Genomic DNA, 16,527 nt, shown 5'->3' on the forward strand with positions numbered 1-16,527 from the left:
ATAGGTGTTAATGGACCAGCATGTTTGAACAGTGCCCAGGCTCAAGAACTGAGAAATCTTTTGTTGCTAGACTGGTGCCAGAGTTTTAAATTTCTGGTTGCAGTTTGTTGTCCTTGGAGGTGCCATGTGGCAAGCAGAGAGAAAGCGTCCATATTTTGGGAGAGAGAGAGAGAGACAATATCCTGCAGCAGTTTGTGGTGAAGGCTGCAAGTTGGCAGACCTGCTGCATGACCCCATTTCAAGACGGGTTCTGAGTTCTGAATTCAGCCTATTCTAAATCTCTGTAGTCATTTGCAGAGGTTGTGGCTGGTTATTGTGTTTCTCCTGAAATAGGGGAAAAAAGAAGAGCTCTTTGTGGTAACCTGGAAGAAGAGTTTGTCTTTTGGAAAAATCCAAGAGGGGGCAAGTTTCTTCGATAAGACATTTCAGTTGCGGATTGAAGGAGATCAGTTTGTGTGTCCAACAAACAACGAATATCTCTCTGAAACCAGCAAAGACCTTCCTGAGCGGTAACAACTTAAAGCACCAGAGCTTGGTGAATATAATAAATATTTAATTCTGTGCACAGTATGGAAGATTGCCTACCAGTGAACTTGGAGAAATGAAAAGTAAATGATTGGACAATGAAAAATAACTTTCCTGAACACACAAACATTACATACACGTGCGCTCAGAATTAGAAGGGGATTAAGTAAGGTTAATAGTAATAAGTTTTGATCTTATTATGTATTAAGGAAATAAAACCAGTTTTGTTTAAGTAGCCATTGTCTTGGTGAATTTCTGTTGCTGCTAGGATTTTTTTTGAGTCCTATGGCTCGTAACAGTTTATTTTCGAAAAAGATAGTTTTTATAATCTTACCTACCTGGGTTATTTTTCAGAAGTGGTCTGCGTCTTTAAAAATAATAGCATTTGGGGTTACTTCTCCAATCAAATTGGAAAAAAGGTGTTTGTCCTTTTAAAAGAGCTTTTTGTGTGAAATTCTGTAGCCATTGTTGCTTTTTTAAGTAGTTTTGAGAAGTTTTTGACTCCTGCTTATCATATTGCAACTGAAAAGGACGAAAATTGTTTTAAGGGTGGATGGAATTGGTGAACAAAATAATTGAACATTTAGTTTAGTTTACTGCTAAGAATTGTTATAAATGTTTTGATGCATGTTACATTATTAAGTTGCATTCTGCATTTGGTTGGTTTATTTTAAACTAGTATATATTTTTTTCTGTAGATAAGGAACAAGATGAATGCCCCACACTGAACTCTTGTGATCCACATACTGTGTACGGACCGACTGCAGTTCAAGTAGTAGATAACCACACAGAAGGAGTGTTGCTTTCTGGGGATATAAAAAGTTCCAATTCCATGGAACAGTCCACTGAGGAATTATGTTATCAGGTAACAGAAGTAAACCTGTCAAGTACTCAACTTCCTTTGCTGGAAACCCACAATGAAGTCCTAAATAATACAATTCGGGGAGAAGATTTTTTAGGCATGGATACAGATATAACAGCAGAGGAATTGGTTCAAGAACAATTGTCTAATCAAAATATTTCTGAACAGCTAAATGATACTGAATTGAATTCTACTGAGGTTGAAATGACCAATCAGAATTCACTTCTTTCAGATATGGCTAAAGTCAGCCAGGAAGGTTCTAAAAGAAGCAACTCTGTTCAGGATTTGCATCATGATATGGACAGCCAGGATCCACTTGGCAGTCAAGAACAAAATGAGCAACTCAATGATTCTGATATAGCAGATCAGATGCAGCAGCTTGAGAAGGCTTTGTCTCGAGACGTGGAGCCAATCGGTCAAGTTTGTCACACTGAACATCGTCATTTACAGCATCACCAGACTGAGCAGGCTTTTGAAGCTGACATTTCCCCTCATGTAGATCTTGATAGTCATATTTCCTCTGAAGAGATAAATGGATTGCAAGTAGCCAGTCAAAGTAAAATATTAGGTCGTTTTGAAGAACAGAATGTGGATCAAGAAAATCAGGAAAGTTCAGAAGATATTCTAGAAAGTGCAGTGACAGAAGATGAAACATTAGAATTCCAATTGCCTGTTGAGAGTCAAGAGTTATTGGCTCAAGCGCACGAACAGATCTTCATTCAAACTTCTGAGGGTCTCATTGTGTCACATGAAGGAACGGCTGTTGTATCTCAGACATCTGATGGCATTGTTATCGTAACTAATGCTGACGGTACAACAATGCACATACGAACACCTGATGGTGTTCCTTTTGAAACTGTAGAAGCACTTCTGGCAATGGATTCTGAAGGGCAAAGTGAAGGCCTATTAGTATCGCAAACACAAACTGAAGTCGAACAATAATTTGAATGCCCTGATCCTTCTCCGTATTTTAAAACAAGCAAAAATAAAACATTTTCTCTTGTTCATTAAACTGCTACAATACAAAAATAAGGCTGTTCATTTTTGGAAAAGAAACTTGTTTTCCTGTTGTTACAGAGAACAGTTTATCACTTTATGTACTTTGTGTTAAACTTTATTATCCCATGAGTTAACAAATTTCATGCAAAACTGGGTGGATAGTTTCAAGAGTGGATTTATCCTCTGTTGCAATGTGCCTGGCAAGAAACTTAAGTGAATTTAATGAACTGAATCCAAGCTTATTTATTGTATTCTGGAAAATACTACAGTAGTCCAGAAAATGTGATGTTGCTGCACTGAATTTGAATGTTTTCTTTACATCTTTGACTCTTTGTTGCTTATCCAACTTCTATTTTGCCAAAATAGTATTTGTATATATTCTACTGCCTACTTCTGAAACTGCCATTAAAAATTAATTGTATTCCCATGAAAAGTTGATAATAAATATACATTTGTAAGATTGCAAAATGACATTTTTTTGCAAAAATACTAATGTTTTAATCTTTTCATCTCAAAAAACGGAAATGTGAATTATACAGTAATTTGCTCCAATCGCTGTAAATGATTCAAATCTTTAAATGAAGAAAGCCTACAAGTTACTTGATAGTTTCTGATTTAAAACATTGAGCCTAAATTGCAGTCTTCATAACTTTCAAGTACAAGGAGAATATATTTGTTTCTTACTGGATGTTTCACTGGGTAGAATTTTAATCACTTTATTTTGATCACTTTAGAAATTATATTTACACTTTAAAGAGCCGAGACCAGTGCTTTTATTATCAGCATTTAATAATTGGATATCCTGCTTAAGTTCAAAGGGACTATAACAAAATAAATTGTCGATTAGTTCTGAACCACATGGATAACCAAAATTGTGTGGCATTAACACATTTTTGGGCTATATATTTGTAAATATTGAGTTTTTTAAATCTCATTGTATCTTCAATTCTGAATACATTTCAAATGTATGGATCTTGCTGTTTTAAGCTTAATTCTTTTGAGGACAATTTTTTTGTATTTAATTTTCTATTCCCCTCTTTCTGCTCCCAACATTGTTGCCATCTTTTTGTAGTGCCAACAAGAGTGTTTTCAGTCATTGGGTTTACAGTAGTTATATCCAAAAGCTTAAATTAAGGATCAGATCTTCTAAGATGGCAGAACTGCAGGCAGAATTACTATGGTAACATTAGTTTTCAAAAATATGGAAACATTGAACAAAAATTAAAATGAGCCCTTCATTTAACCTCTTAAATAGGTTGTGCAGCATGTTTTCAATTGTACTTAGTACACATTCCCTTTTTTCCTACAACTGGTGAGTCTTGCATCTAATGTGAAACATACTGTTCTTTTGTAGAGGTTTACAAGGATGTGAAAATGGGAAAGCTACATTGCCATGCGATGTATGTATCTGCTTGTTACCAGCGGTAGGCTGTTCATTAAATATGTATTAAAGCTGTTGTGCATGTTGGTAGTTTCCAGTTTTGTTAGTGTACAACAAATCTTTATCAAAGACGTGTAATTTGACTATTGTAAATAATGAAACTATTTAAAGATTGAAAATAGCAGAAAATGGAATTTATTTTCTATTTTAATTATAATATACAAAGTATTTTGTAATGTCTTTGACTTATCAGTACATTGTAATCTTGACAGACAGTTTTGTTGCCTTAATTTGATGGGATGATTGAATGTCCTCAGTAATTAGATGTGGTTGTCATCTGACAATTCATAAAAGAATTGAGTTAAATTATTATTCACTCAAAACATTTGATATTTTTAAGGTAATTACAAAATGGAACTGCTCTCTGTCAAGGATCAGCTTTGTAACAGGCCAAAGTTTGGTTTGTACAGTGTAATATGCACCATTGTTAAACTGTTATAAATATTTGCTGTAGAATTTAAGATAGACCACTTGTGTTTTTTTGTTTTGGCAACATGGGTCTATATTTTTGAAAAGCTATCTTTATTTTAATAGGGTGACAACATAAATCTACCATCAAGCTCAGTTAAATATCAGCAATATATGGACTTTTTTTTAAAAAGCCACTTTTATTTTGCAGATTTGGTATTTGTTTTTCATCACTTGAGTGTGCAAGACAAATCATTAATAATCTTTCAGGACCATTGTTTAGTAATTTGAACAAATTATTTTTTTCAGCATAAGTATTTCAACAATTTCTAAAGAAAGAAATAAATAAATATATTTTTCTTTGTCTTTTGTCATAATCATTGCTTTACTGAATTCTACCTTTTACAGTACAAAATTTGATTGCAAACCTCTATAACCGCATACAGTTCACATTCAATCATGCACTCACGGCAATTTCAATATTGGGTCATACAAGGCTGGGTTAATTTTAATTTTTATACAAGGCTAAGCCAAATTTAATGAACAATTGCATATTTCTCAAATTAGAAATTGAAAAATGGATTTGTATCAATTACTTAGTAAATATGTTTTAATTCTGTTTATTACAGAACCCTGTGTCCAGTCTCCAGTAGCATGCTTTCAACAAGAAGCCTGGCCTTTTCTTCTATGTAAGGCTGGTATAGCCAGGAAGATAGTTGCACCATCATAAGATCACAGCTACTAGTGTGGGCAATCTCTCGAACAATTAAACTCTTCAACTGCAGTTCCTTTTTGTACATCTCCAGTAACTCAACTGAGATTTCATCTGAAACAGAAGTGATTAAATATCAAAAGTCTTTTAAATTTCAGCAGTAAACCTTCACATCTGCAGTTTGTATGAAAGGTTAAGTTACCTGCTAAGGATTTTCTTACCATTGTTCAAATATAAAAGTACACTTTATCCAATCATATAAAACAGTAGTTAAACTTTAGTCCAGGGTCAGTACTCCTAGGATTCTATTTGCTCTATTATAATTGAGTTCTAGGAAGCAGGGTAGGTTTCTGCAAGTAATTTTAGTGAAAGTTATAGGCATGATCAGCAAGAGGGCAGTTAAAGTTTGGGTTCAATTATAATTTACAGGGATCAGAGGCTGTCTTGTGGAGAATAACTGCTTCAAATTCCTTTGAAGGCATGCCTGGAGGAATCACTGCAAATTGCAGAAGAGAAAGGATCGAGTGAACAATTTTAAAACAAAAATGCATTTTCATATTTGTACAAAGCAGAAATGATGTTCACTAATGGAAGAATGTTATCTTCTATAAATGTATTAGATTGTCATATTTGCCTCACTTGAAATGAGTCATCTTGATCTAGTTTTAATCTTAATCCCTTGTTGATATCCTGTAATTAGTTTTGGCATTGCAAAATACCAACACAAATCAGTAGCTTGCAATTTAGTAACTGTTTCCAGTAACAAAAGAATCTCTCCACTTTTCATCTTCTATGATTCAAATTGAGAATGCAATCTAACTAAAATAAGGAGATTAAAAGTGTGTGACACATTATCCTTACAGAAATATTTTGTGGGCCACGTATGAAAGAGAGGTATTTGTCTTCCTGTTTCACCATGGTGGTAAGTGTCAAGATCATTTATTCCTTTCATGGTTGCACAGATTTTTTCCATCTTCAATACCAATTTAATCTGAAAAAGATTATAAATCAGGATTGTATTAGTTGAACATGTTTTGGATTTTACTCTAAATGATTTAAGACATTACCACTCTGATTGCAAGACTGATCACCTACCTGCTAGATGATTAAGCAATTATAGTAACTAAAACCATTTAACATTTTTATTGTTGACATTTATGAATAGTCTGTCATAGTTTACAGCCCAGAACCATGTCCTCTGCCCATGAAGAAAGCATTAAAGTAACTTCAATTGTTTTGCTATAAATTTATTACACAAGAAGCTTTTTGGAAGACTGGGCCAGAATAAGATGTGTATATTGGGGTATGTCAAAAGTATGTGTATATAACTTGTGGACAAACAAGAGAATCCTACATTGACTATAATATACATGTTTGAGTCCTCAAGAATACTTGACCATTTCTTTATCATCTAGCTGGGAAGACAATGACTCTAAAGAAAGTTGCAAAAGATCCTGGCCATCTTCAGCAACTCCAGTCACCTTTATTTGTCATTCATGCCTTTAACTACTAATGCAATGAACAGTAAAGACAAGATAGTGTTTCTACAGAACCATGGAGCAGATTTACATAAATAGGAGTTAAATATTTTCATAATACAATGAAAATCCATGATATACTAGTACACTAGGAATTGTGGAGCCTAATAGCTTGAATGGGAAAAACTTGCACAATCTGGGCACGTGGGCCCGAATGTTATGGTACCTCCTTCCAGATGGCAGAAGGGAGAAAAGTTTACAAGAGGGGTATGAAAAGTCCTTTACAATGTTATTTGCTTTCTGCAACTCCTGAAGACCCTCACAATCTGGCAGACAACAATGTCTGGAATTAATAGTCACCATAGTCCTAACAGAATTATTCGCTACAAGTGAGTCATCCATACCACCCTGTATTAATAACAATGGCCACTAGAGTGTACAACATGATACAAATCTTATTACAAAATAGAAACTGCTTTAAACCTCAACTACATATGTTGAGAAAAAATTAATATTTTACATGAAAATCTTTCATCAGAAGTTTGTTTTCTTGGCAGCTGTCATGATTCATTAAATCAGACTTTGGTGTTGCAACATATTTCATGCCAGATTCAAGCCCTAAAATAGCTAACACAAATCTGGTAGTCCTATTATTTTTTTCCCCACAAGCTGAGGGTAACTATTATGGAAAATAAAATGAAATCTACTACTGTGGGAAAATAAATTTTCAATGCAAACATTTTCAATTACAAGATCCCACGGGGACAGGTGGAGGGTTCGGGCCCAAAATATTGGTTACCCTTTGCTTCCTATAGATGCTGCAATACCTGCTGAGATTCTCCAGCACTTTTGTGTATACCCTTTGCTAAGTTATTTTTATGAAAAACAAATGGCTAATTGTTTTCACCATGTTTTCAAATTCATACCATTTTGTCAAGGAAATTGAGCAATTCAATGCAACGTTCTTCAAGTTCTTTGTCCAATATAGCTTTTCCATATTTAACAGTAAAATCATCATCGTCAGATAGTTCCTGTTTGGTTTCACCACTCCTAAAGAAATTATCAAGTAGAATGTCAATATCATGACTAGTTTGAAGATGATACTGAAATGTTCCAATGATACAAATGAATATGAAAAACTACAGAAACTATCCTACTACAGATTTATGAAAGGGGTTGAAAGTACATCATTAAATTTAGCTCAAAATGTAATCAATGCAAACTTTTACATATCAAAGACTATTGAGTTTTCTGTGTATTACTAATAGAACCGTTATCCTGTTCTGAACAGAATAATGAAATATTTCTTTACTAATTGCAAAGAGCAAAATACTCCAGAACAAGATTAGTCTTTCTTCAGCCACAAAGTTAATATTCATAACAAGTTTACAAAGAGTCAGAATATTATCTTTATTTTACAAAGAATATTACAAAGGCAACATTACTGATCTGTAAGGTTTAACTCTTTAGATTATATATTGTGGAAATAAAAGGCAGGAGGTGAATAATTCATTTTCAGTATTCTTACTATGCACGTTTTTTAAAATGTCAACATTTCTAAATGTAAAATGCTTACTTGTGATTGAGTTTCATGTTAACAATTTTATTTGCTAGTGAGAATCCTACATCATTATAAGTTTCCCATTTCAATATGAGATTGTGCCAATCTGCAGCATTGTCCTTTATTTTTCTGGAACTGTTATTCAAGCCGGGTTTCCTTGGAGTCACTAAACCTGAGTTAGGACACAAATATATTCAGAAAAAATGTAATTTAAAAAAAATAATTCAGTAGAATAAAATCTAATAATCTAGATTGACACATATGTTCACAACTGTATCAATTTTCATGTAAAATGCACCATTGTTGCCTAAAATAGTTTTACAGGACCAATACCAAACAAAATTTCGCATGGTGAAGGATGGATGAGGAGGATCTGAAAGAGTTGTGTAGATTTATGGTTTGGATTCTAACCTTGTGGCCAAGGCAAATGGAATCATTAACTTTTGGGAATGAACAAAATGTCAGAACTGAGGTAGTACAGAAATTGAAACTGATTGATGGAGCTGCAGGGAGGTTCTGTAAATGGCAACCAACTTTTAACATGGACGACCATTTTACAAAAAACTAGAAAATGCAGGTAGCATCAATGCAGATTTGTTCCAAAACTTGTAAGAAAAAAATTCATACATTTTACATGGGTGCTACCTGGCCTGCATTTCCAGCATTTTCTGTTTTATTTCAGGTTTTCCAATTCTGCAGTATTTTGGTTTAAAATTTAAATGTCCATGGAATAGAAACTCATGTAGGTCAGTGACCACAAAAAAAAGCATAAATAGGGTGTTGTGCAAGTTAAGAAATGGGTTTAAGTTTTAATGACATATTTATCAAGAGACCAATCAGGATTTTGGAACAGTTAGATAAGATGAATAGTTCGGCAATAGTTGAGCTGAAGTGGAAATCGTCGTAAGCAGATAGGCTGGGCAATAGAGAGGAAATGCATTTGATAGTTTTTCTTGAAATTGAACATTAAACATTTCATGCTGTCTCAGAGTTATTAGGGGCAATATTTGTTTTTGTTATTTATGACATGTAGACGTCACTGAAAGCCACAATAACAACCCCTGTGAAAGAAGCTGACCTTTTTAACATCGTGATGAAGGTACTTCCATAATGCTGTTAGGTCAACAATTTCAGACTTTGCATCCAACTGCAGTAAAGGAGGAAGAATGATCACAATAAAAAGGAACAGAAGCAGGCCATTTGGCCCATCGAGTCTGCTCCATGATACCTCTCTGAGCTAAACTGTTCTTGCATTTAGTTCCAAGTTCTATCCTTGTCCCCCTATCCCATGATACCCTGATTAATTAGAAACCTATCAATTTCCTCTTTAAATTCCCCCAAAGATCCTGTCTCCACAGCTGCATATGGCAACGAATTCCACAAATCCACTACCCTCTGGCTAAAGAAATTTCTCATCTCTGTTGTAAACTGGTATTTTTTAATTCTAAGACTGTGCCCTATTGTCCTGGAATCACTCAACAGGGGAAACATCTTATTTACATCCACTGTCCAATCCATTCATTATTTGAAATGTTTCTATGAGAATCCCTCTCATTCTTCTATATTCTAATGAATAGAGTCCAAGAGCCATTAAGCGTTCCTTATATGTTATCCTTCTCATTCCTGGAATCATTCTGGTAAACCACCTCTGTACCCTCTCCAACCTTGCTATATCCTTTCTAAGATATGGGGCCCAAAACTGCACACAGAACTCCAAATGAGGTCTCACCAGTGCCCATAGAGTCTCATCAATATCTCTTTATTCTTATACACAATCCCCTTTGAAACTAATGCCAACATAGCGTTCGCCTTCTTTACTGCCGATCTAACCTGGCAATCAACTTTCAGTTATCCAGCTCGAGGATAAATCGAGGATTTCTGAGGTTTGATTTTCTCCCCAGCCAAATAATAATCCAACAGTTTATTTCCTCTACCAAAATGCGCAACTGTACACCTCAACCATTCGCCCATTCTCCCAAGCTGTCCAAATCTCTCTGCAAGCTTTCGATTTTTTTCTTCACTTCATACCCTATCTTGGTATCACCTGCAAACTTTGCCAGGAAACCATTTAATCCACAATCTAAATCATCAATATTCAATGTAAAAAGAAGTAGCCCCAACAACCCTTGCGGACCATCACTAGTAACAGGCAACCAACCAGAATAGGATCTCTTTACTCCCACCCTTTGCTTTCTGCCTATCAGCCAATGCTCTACCCAATCTATTATTTTTCCGGTAATTCCACGTGCTCTCATTAAGCCTCTTATGCGGCACCTTATCGAAGGCCTTATGAAAATCCAAATACACAACATCCACACCCTCTCTCTTGTCCATCCTACTTATTTCCTCAAAAAATTCCATGTTGGCTTGGACCTATCATGCCATGCACCTCGAAGTATCTCATAACCTCGTCCTTGAGGATCGATTCCAATATCTTTCCAATTACCGAAGTCAGACCAATAGGCCTATAATTTCCTTTTTTCTGCCTCCCTCCTTTCTTAAACAGCGGAACTACATTTGTGACTTTCCAATCTTCGGGAATCATGCCTGAGTCTATTGATTTCTGGAAAATCAATTTCAATGCTTCTACAATCTCCAGGCCACCTCCTTCAGAACTCGTGGGTGTACCTCATCCGGTCCCGGAAACTTATCTACTTTTAGACCATTCAGCTTATTAAGCACCATCTCTCTTGTAATAATGTCTGTACTTAATTCTATTCCCACGAGACCTTTGAATATCAGGTATATTGCTATTTCCTCCACAGTGACGCAAAATATCCATTTAGTTCCTCTGCCATCTCTGTTACCCATTATAATTTCTCCAGCTTCATTTTCAATTGGCCCTATATCTACCCTTGTCTCTCTCTACTTTTTTATATATTTGAAACTCTTAGTATCCATTTGTTATTTGCCAATTTCCTTTCATAATTCATCTTTTCTTTCCTAATGACTTCGTCTCTGTTTCTAAAAATTACCCAGTCCTCTGCTTTTCCATTAATTTTTGCTACCCTGTATGCCCTCCATTTTGCTTTTGTTTAAGCTTTAACCTCTCTTGTTAGCCACATCTGTGTCATTTTACCATTCATAATTTTCCTTTTCCTTGGAATATATCTATCTTGTAACTGACTGCTATAAAGAAAAACACACACAGACACACACACACACAGTGTGGCAGGTTAAGCTCACTCCTTTATCAGAGCTAGATAGGCTGCTTTTATACTGTTCAAATTCCCACCGTTTTTGCTGATTGACCAAGTCAGCCATATAAATAACAATAGTGGGCGGTAACGTCCATGCATATTAATGCCCTTCTTCCCCAGCCTCTTTCTGCTGAGTTAGCTGGGCAGCTTGACCAACACCATTTTAGGGCTGTTGGTCTGATGCTGCCCAGCTTATACCCCCTGCTGGTTCGTTGTCCTAGGAGTCGCTTTAGCGATCTCTGCAATTGCGGGCCGCCACATATCCTGTGCTTTACTTTTCCAGTCAACTTGGGCCAGTTCCTATCTCATCCCACTGTAATTCCCTTTGCTTCACTGAATATTGACACACCTGATATCATTATCATGTTGTGGTAACTACTTCCTAAGGCACACATGTCAAACTCTGGCCTGCGGGCCAAATTTGGCCCGCGATATAATTATATTTGGCCCGCAAGATCATTTCAAAAATGTATTAGAGGTGGCCCGCTGGCCGCCGCGCCAGTATAGCGCATGCACAGTAATACAACAAATCCCAGAATGCATTGGCGTCAACCTGCTAATCGCCCCCACCTCCTCTGTTTACGTTACAAGGTCTCACCGTGGACTCTGGTTTTGGGGCCTGGCCGGTGTCAGGGGAAGCCAAGACCGCTTCCCAGCGCCCGGAACCGGAGGCCTCGGGCCTGACCTCGCCAGGACCATTGCCCACTCCCCCTCCCTGCCGCAGGCCGATCCGCCAAGATGCCGCCCTGCAGCGAGAGCCGATGCCCCCGCACTGTCGTTGCCCAACCAGATCTCCCACAAACCCCGCCCTCCCGCGCACAGGCCTGAGTAAGTATTATGAACTTTAATCTCAGAATAAAACGATCTTCCAATAGTTTCATGTCACAGTGATAAATATATTCCTGGTTAAAAATGGTCCTGCACCTGGATACAAGCTCATTAGGTATAAAACTTGAAAAATGTGTAAATCAAAGGATATCTGTACCAATGGAAAAAGGGCATGGCAAATAACCCTGCTAGAGTTCATGCCCACAATCAGTCACCCATTTGATTGTTTCAGGAATCATGTTATTCTCCCACATTCTCAATAGCCCTCAGATTTTACTATTCGACAGCACACTAGCAACATTTGACAAATCCTCTATAGAGAAATATTATTTATTGAATATTTTATTTCTCATTTGTTAATGCTTCTGGAAAGAGTTTATCCAAAATTATTATTAAACATTTATTTTAATAAGAAAAAGTTTAACATTACATATGTTGAAAGAAGAGAAAACATGCAGATGTTGTTGAAAATTTTCAATATTTAGTTCGGCCCTTGACTTAGTCCAAGTTTTTAATTTTGGCCCTCCGTGAATTTGAGTTTGACACCCCTGTCCTAAGGGCTCCAGAACCTTTATATCCCTAATCACCCCAGGTTCATGACACATCACCCAATCCAAAACTGCCGATCCTCTGGTGGGCTGATCGACGAGATGTTCCATAAAACCATCCTTTAGGCATTCTATAAACTCGTTTTCCTGAGATCCTGTACCTTACTGACATTCCCAATCCCCTTTCATATTAAAATCTCCCATAATTATCTTGACCTTCTCCTTCTGACACTTTTTCTAATTCCAGCTGCATCTTGCACTCCACGTCCTGGCTGATGTTGGGGGGGGTGGTCCGTATATTACAGCTAGAAAGGTCTTTTTACCCTTGCCATTTCTTATTTCAACCCATAAGGTTCCACAATTTCTGTCCCGATGTCCCTTCTTTCAAGTGATTTAATAGCATTGTTTACCATCAGGCCACACCATCCCCTCTACCTACCTGCCTATCTTTCCAATACAAGGTGTAACCCTGTACATTCAATTCCCAATCACATCTCTCATTCAGCCATGTTTCACACAGTGTCATACCTTGGCATCTGCACAACTAGGTCATTTACCTTATTCCTAATACTCCCTGCATTTAAGTACAATACCCTCTGATTTCTCTGTAGTTCCATTGTTCACCAAATTATCTTGTCTTTTCCTTTGACTTCTTTTGCTGTGCATCAATTTGGACTTGTTTCCAATTTTAACTTTGTCTGCCATTGCACCCTGGTTTCTTTCTACTCAAATCTCAATTCTAAGATTCAGTTTAAACCCTCCCCAACAGCTCTAGCAAACCTGCCTGCCAGATATTAGTCCCCTCCAGTTCCAGTGCAGCCTATCTTGTTTGTAAAGGTCAGATATTCCCCAGAAAAGATTCCAATGATCCACAAATCTGAACCCTTGACCCCTGCACCAACACTTGAACTACGCATTCATCTGCCACATCCTCTTATTTCTACCCTCTAGCACAAGACACTGGCAGCAAACCTGAGATCACCACCTTTGAGGTCTTATTTCTTAACTTCCTACCTAACTCCCTGTATTCTCTTTTTAAGACCTCATCCCTACTCCTCTCTCTGTCATTAGTTCCCACAGCATCTGTTTGCTCCCTCTCCCCTGCCAAAATGCTGTGAACTTGATCAGAGACTTGACCCTGGCACTTGGGAGGCAACATACCAGTCAAGAGCCTCAATATCATCTACAGAAACCCCTATCCACACACCTAATCAAAGAGTCCCCAATCACTATGGCTTTTCTCTTCTTCCCCCTTCCCTTCTGAACCTCTGTACTGGAGACATCAACATCTTGACTTGTCCCTGGATGTTGATTTCCTTCAACAGTATCCAAAAGGGTATACATGTTGTCGACTTGAATGGCCACAGGGGAAACCTGCACTGTCTGAGCCTTTCCCTTCCCTCTCCTGAGTCACCCATCTACCTGCCTCCTGAAATTTAGGGGTGACTGCCACCCCGACACTCCTGTCTGCAAGTACCTCTGCCTCCTCCAAGATCCGCAATTTCTCCAACTCTAGCTCCAGTTCCCTAACTTGGGTTGTGAGGAGCTGTAGATGAATGCACCGCCTGCAGGTGTAGTTATCAGGGACAAGTGTTATGTCCCAAATTTCCCACAACCAAAGCACACCACTGCCCAAGCAGGCTCCAATACCTATATCTGATCTGTGAAATAGAGGGGAATTTGCAGATGGTGGTAATACTCGCATGAGCCACCCTTGAAGTTATGAGTTTGGGTATTTAAGACTAGCATTGTTGAGTGACTGTAAAACATCTTATAGATGGTATTTAAAATCAATATTTCAGATGGGGTGTTGGGTTAGGCAAAATGCTCTAGTGTGAATGGTATGGTGCAGTGTATTTTGGAGATCATGCTACTCCATCATGCCCTTGACTTGTGCCTTGTATATGATATAAAGACTTTGGGAGTTCAGGAGGAAAGAATCATGATTTCGTTGCAATGACAAGACTCCAGAATACAAAGGCTTTTATCGCTGTGTTAGCCATCTACTATAAATGAAACTTGAAAGCTGAGATTGAAGTCATGGGAACTTCCATGTTTTTACTGAATGGAAGAGTAGGCTGAAGGAAACATTTGTCCTATTTTGATTTTTTTTAAATGAAACTCATTATTACCCCTTCCTATTGTGCTACCTTTTTCCTACAATTTTTTTTTACTGATTATATAATGTATAATATTTGCCAAACTTTTATATTTGAAATGCATACTCAAAAAAGCAAGCAAATGTGAGGTAATATTTCAGGCTAATGTATCATAAGTGTTTAATTGTACTGAGTAATTTCACCAATACAGATGAATTTTAAGCAGATATTGAATTTGATGTTCTAGTTTTCTTTGAGATCATGTTGCTTTAAAAGCCACAACCTATATGAAAGCTTAATTTACTGTGCTTGTACCACAGTTTACTATCAAAGGCATTTATCGTGGATATGATGGGTTATGGTACCAAAGATAATCAATATCCTTAAAATATTATTTCTATAAAATAATTTGTTCATCTCAGTTAAAGGAAAATTATAGCCAAAGAGCAGAGAAACAAGCTCTGGCTCCACACCATCCATCAACTATCCCCATTTTTATCTCCCACATTCCCTTAAATCTTGCTTATTTTACCCCATTAACAGACTAGTAACAGTAGACCTAGTGCCAACTGCACATTTGTGGAATAGGGGAGCAAACTGGAGCACAAGGAGAAAGTGGAAACTTGCAAAACATTGGAGGGCAGGATTGAATCTTGAGCTTTAAGGCAGTAGCTTGGTTGTACTGGTCACTGGAATTATCTGAGGATGTGAATGGTGGATGTGGCATATATGGATATTTAAAAGCTTTTAATCATGTCCCAGACAGTAAGTTTGAGTCCATTGGGGAGAGGGGGGTGGAGATGAAAGCATCTGGCATGGGATTGAGAATTGGTCAGAGTGGAAAGAGACTGATTGAAATAACTCTCTCGGGTTAGCAGGCTCTGATTGGCAGAGAGCAGTTTAGCCCAGTCCTTAATAATCTATACGAATGGCTGATGGAAAAATAGGATTTCTGTAAATTTGCTCATGATACACAATTAAGCCTGACAGTAAGTAAGTAAAACGGCTTCAATCGGTTGTAGCCAAGTTGAGAGAGAGAGAGCACGTCAAAAGGAATAGGGATACGGTAACATAAAGTAGAAATGCAGAATTTTTAGGCGGACTGAATCATCTTGATGGTCGAAGCCAATGGGCTTCTGTTGAGAAGATTGGAATGCAAGAGGTTTTACTGGGTCATTGGGCAGAGCTTTGCTCTCCTTGAAAACCTGGATGAGAGGTCCGATTCATTCCAAAAAATGACACGAGGCGAGACTACGTCGATACATTTTTAAGCGGCCATTGGTTCACTGGAAACAGAGATTTAGAACAAGGGCAGGATGACGGAGGAGGAAACGGTGCAAAACATCCTTCTCGTTCTGTTAAAAAGCCGAAAGCTCGGATTTGTGCGCAATAAGAACGAAGCGGTACCTTCCATGTCGAAGCGCAGGCTGACACCGACCCCCCACCGTGGCCGAGCGGCCTGTCCTCCCGCCTCGCATCCAGGCACGTCATTCCGCTGCTCGCCCTCTCAATTCCATTGGCGAGCTGAAACCAAACGCTGGCGTCGGATTGGACGGCTGATTCGTTAGCCCGTCCCGAGAGGCGGGATATTGCTGACGCCACGATCGCCTATTTTTCATGCATGTTAAAACCGCGAAGGTTCGCACAGCAGGTCGGATTCACCAATCATGAGATTGGTGGCGATGCACGAAGTGGGCTGGGATTGGTGACTATGTAAGAAGTGGGCTGGGATTGGTGACTATGTAAGAAGTGGGCTGGGATTGGTGACTATGTAAGAAGTGGGCTGGGATTGGTGGCTATGTAAGAAGTGGGCTGTGATTGGTGATTATGTAAGAAGTGGGCTGTGATTGGTGGCTATGTAAGAAG

At 37.8% G+C, this 16,527-nt stretch overlaps 2 protein-coding genes across 2 annotated transcripts in view; one reads left to right on the top strand and one right to left on the bottom strand.

Annotated features, from left to right (window-relative positions):
• Positions 1-4,594, top strand: part of znf839 (zinc finger protein 839) — a 40,712-nt gene extending 36,118 nt beyond the window's left edge. Inside the window, exon 8 of the mRNA XM_069916454.1 lies at positions 1,224-4,594. Within this exon, the coding sequence (XP_069772555.1) occupies positions 1,224-2,329 (1,106 nt within the window). The 3' untranslated portion in view covers positions 2,330-4,594. The remainder of the gene's footprint in view (positions 1-1,223) is intronic.
• A 233-nt stretch (positions 4,595-4,827) lies between these two features.
• Positions 4,828-16,315, bottom strand: cinp (cyclin dependent kinase 2 interacting protein). Its single transcript, XM_069916455.1, has 5 exons — positions 16,069-16,315; positions 8,002-8,158; positions 7,352-7,475; positions 5,809-5,938; positions 4,828-5,061 (listed from the first exon to the last, which is right to left on the bottom strand). The coding sequence occupies exons 1-5, from the start codon at positions 16,073-16,075 to the stop codon at positions 4,859-4,861; spliced, it is 621 nt and encodes a 206-aa protein (XP_069772556.1). The 5' UTR covers positions 16,076-16,315; the 3' UTR covers positions 4,828-4,858.
• Positions 16,316-16,527: the final 212 nt, after the last annotated feature.

The sequence above is a fragment of the Narcine bancroftii genome, chromosome 2, assembly GCF_036971445.1.
Source record: "Narcine bancroftii isolate sNarBan1 chromosome 2, sNarBan1.hap1, whole genome shotgun sequence".
Taxonomy (NCBI): Eukaryota; Metazoa; Chordata; class Chondrichthyes; order Torpediniformes; family Narcinidae; genus Narcine; species Narcine bancroftii.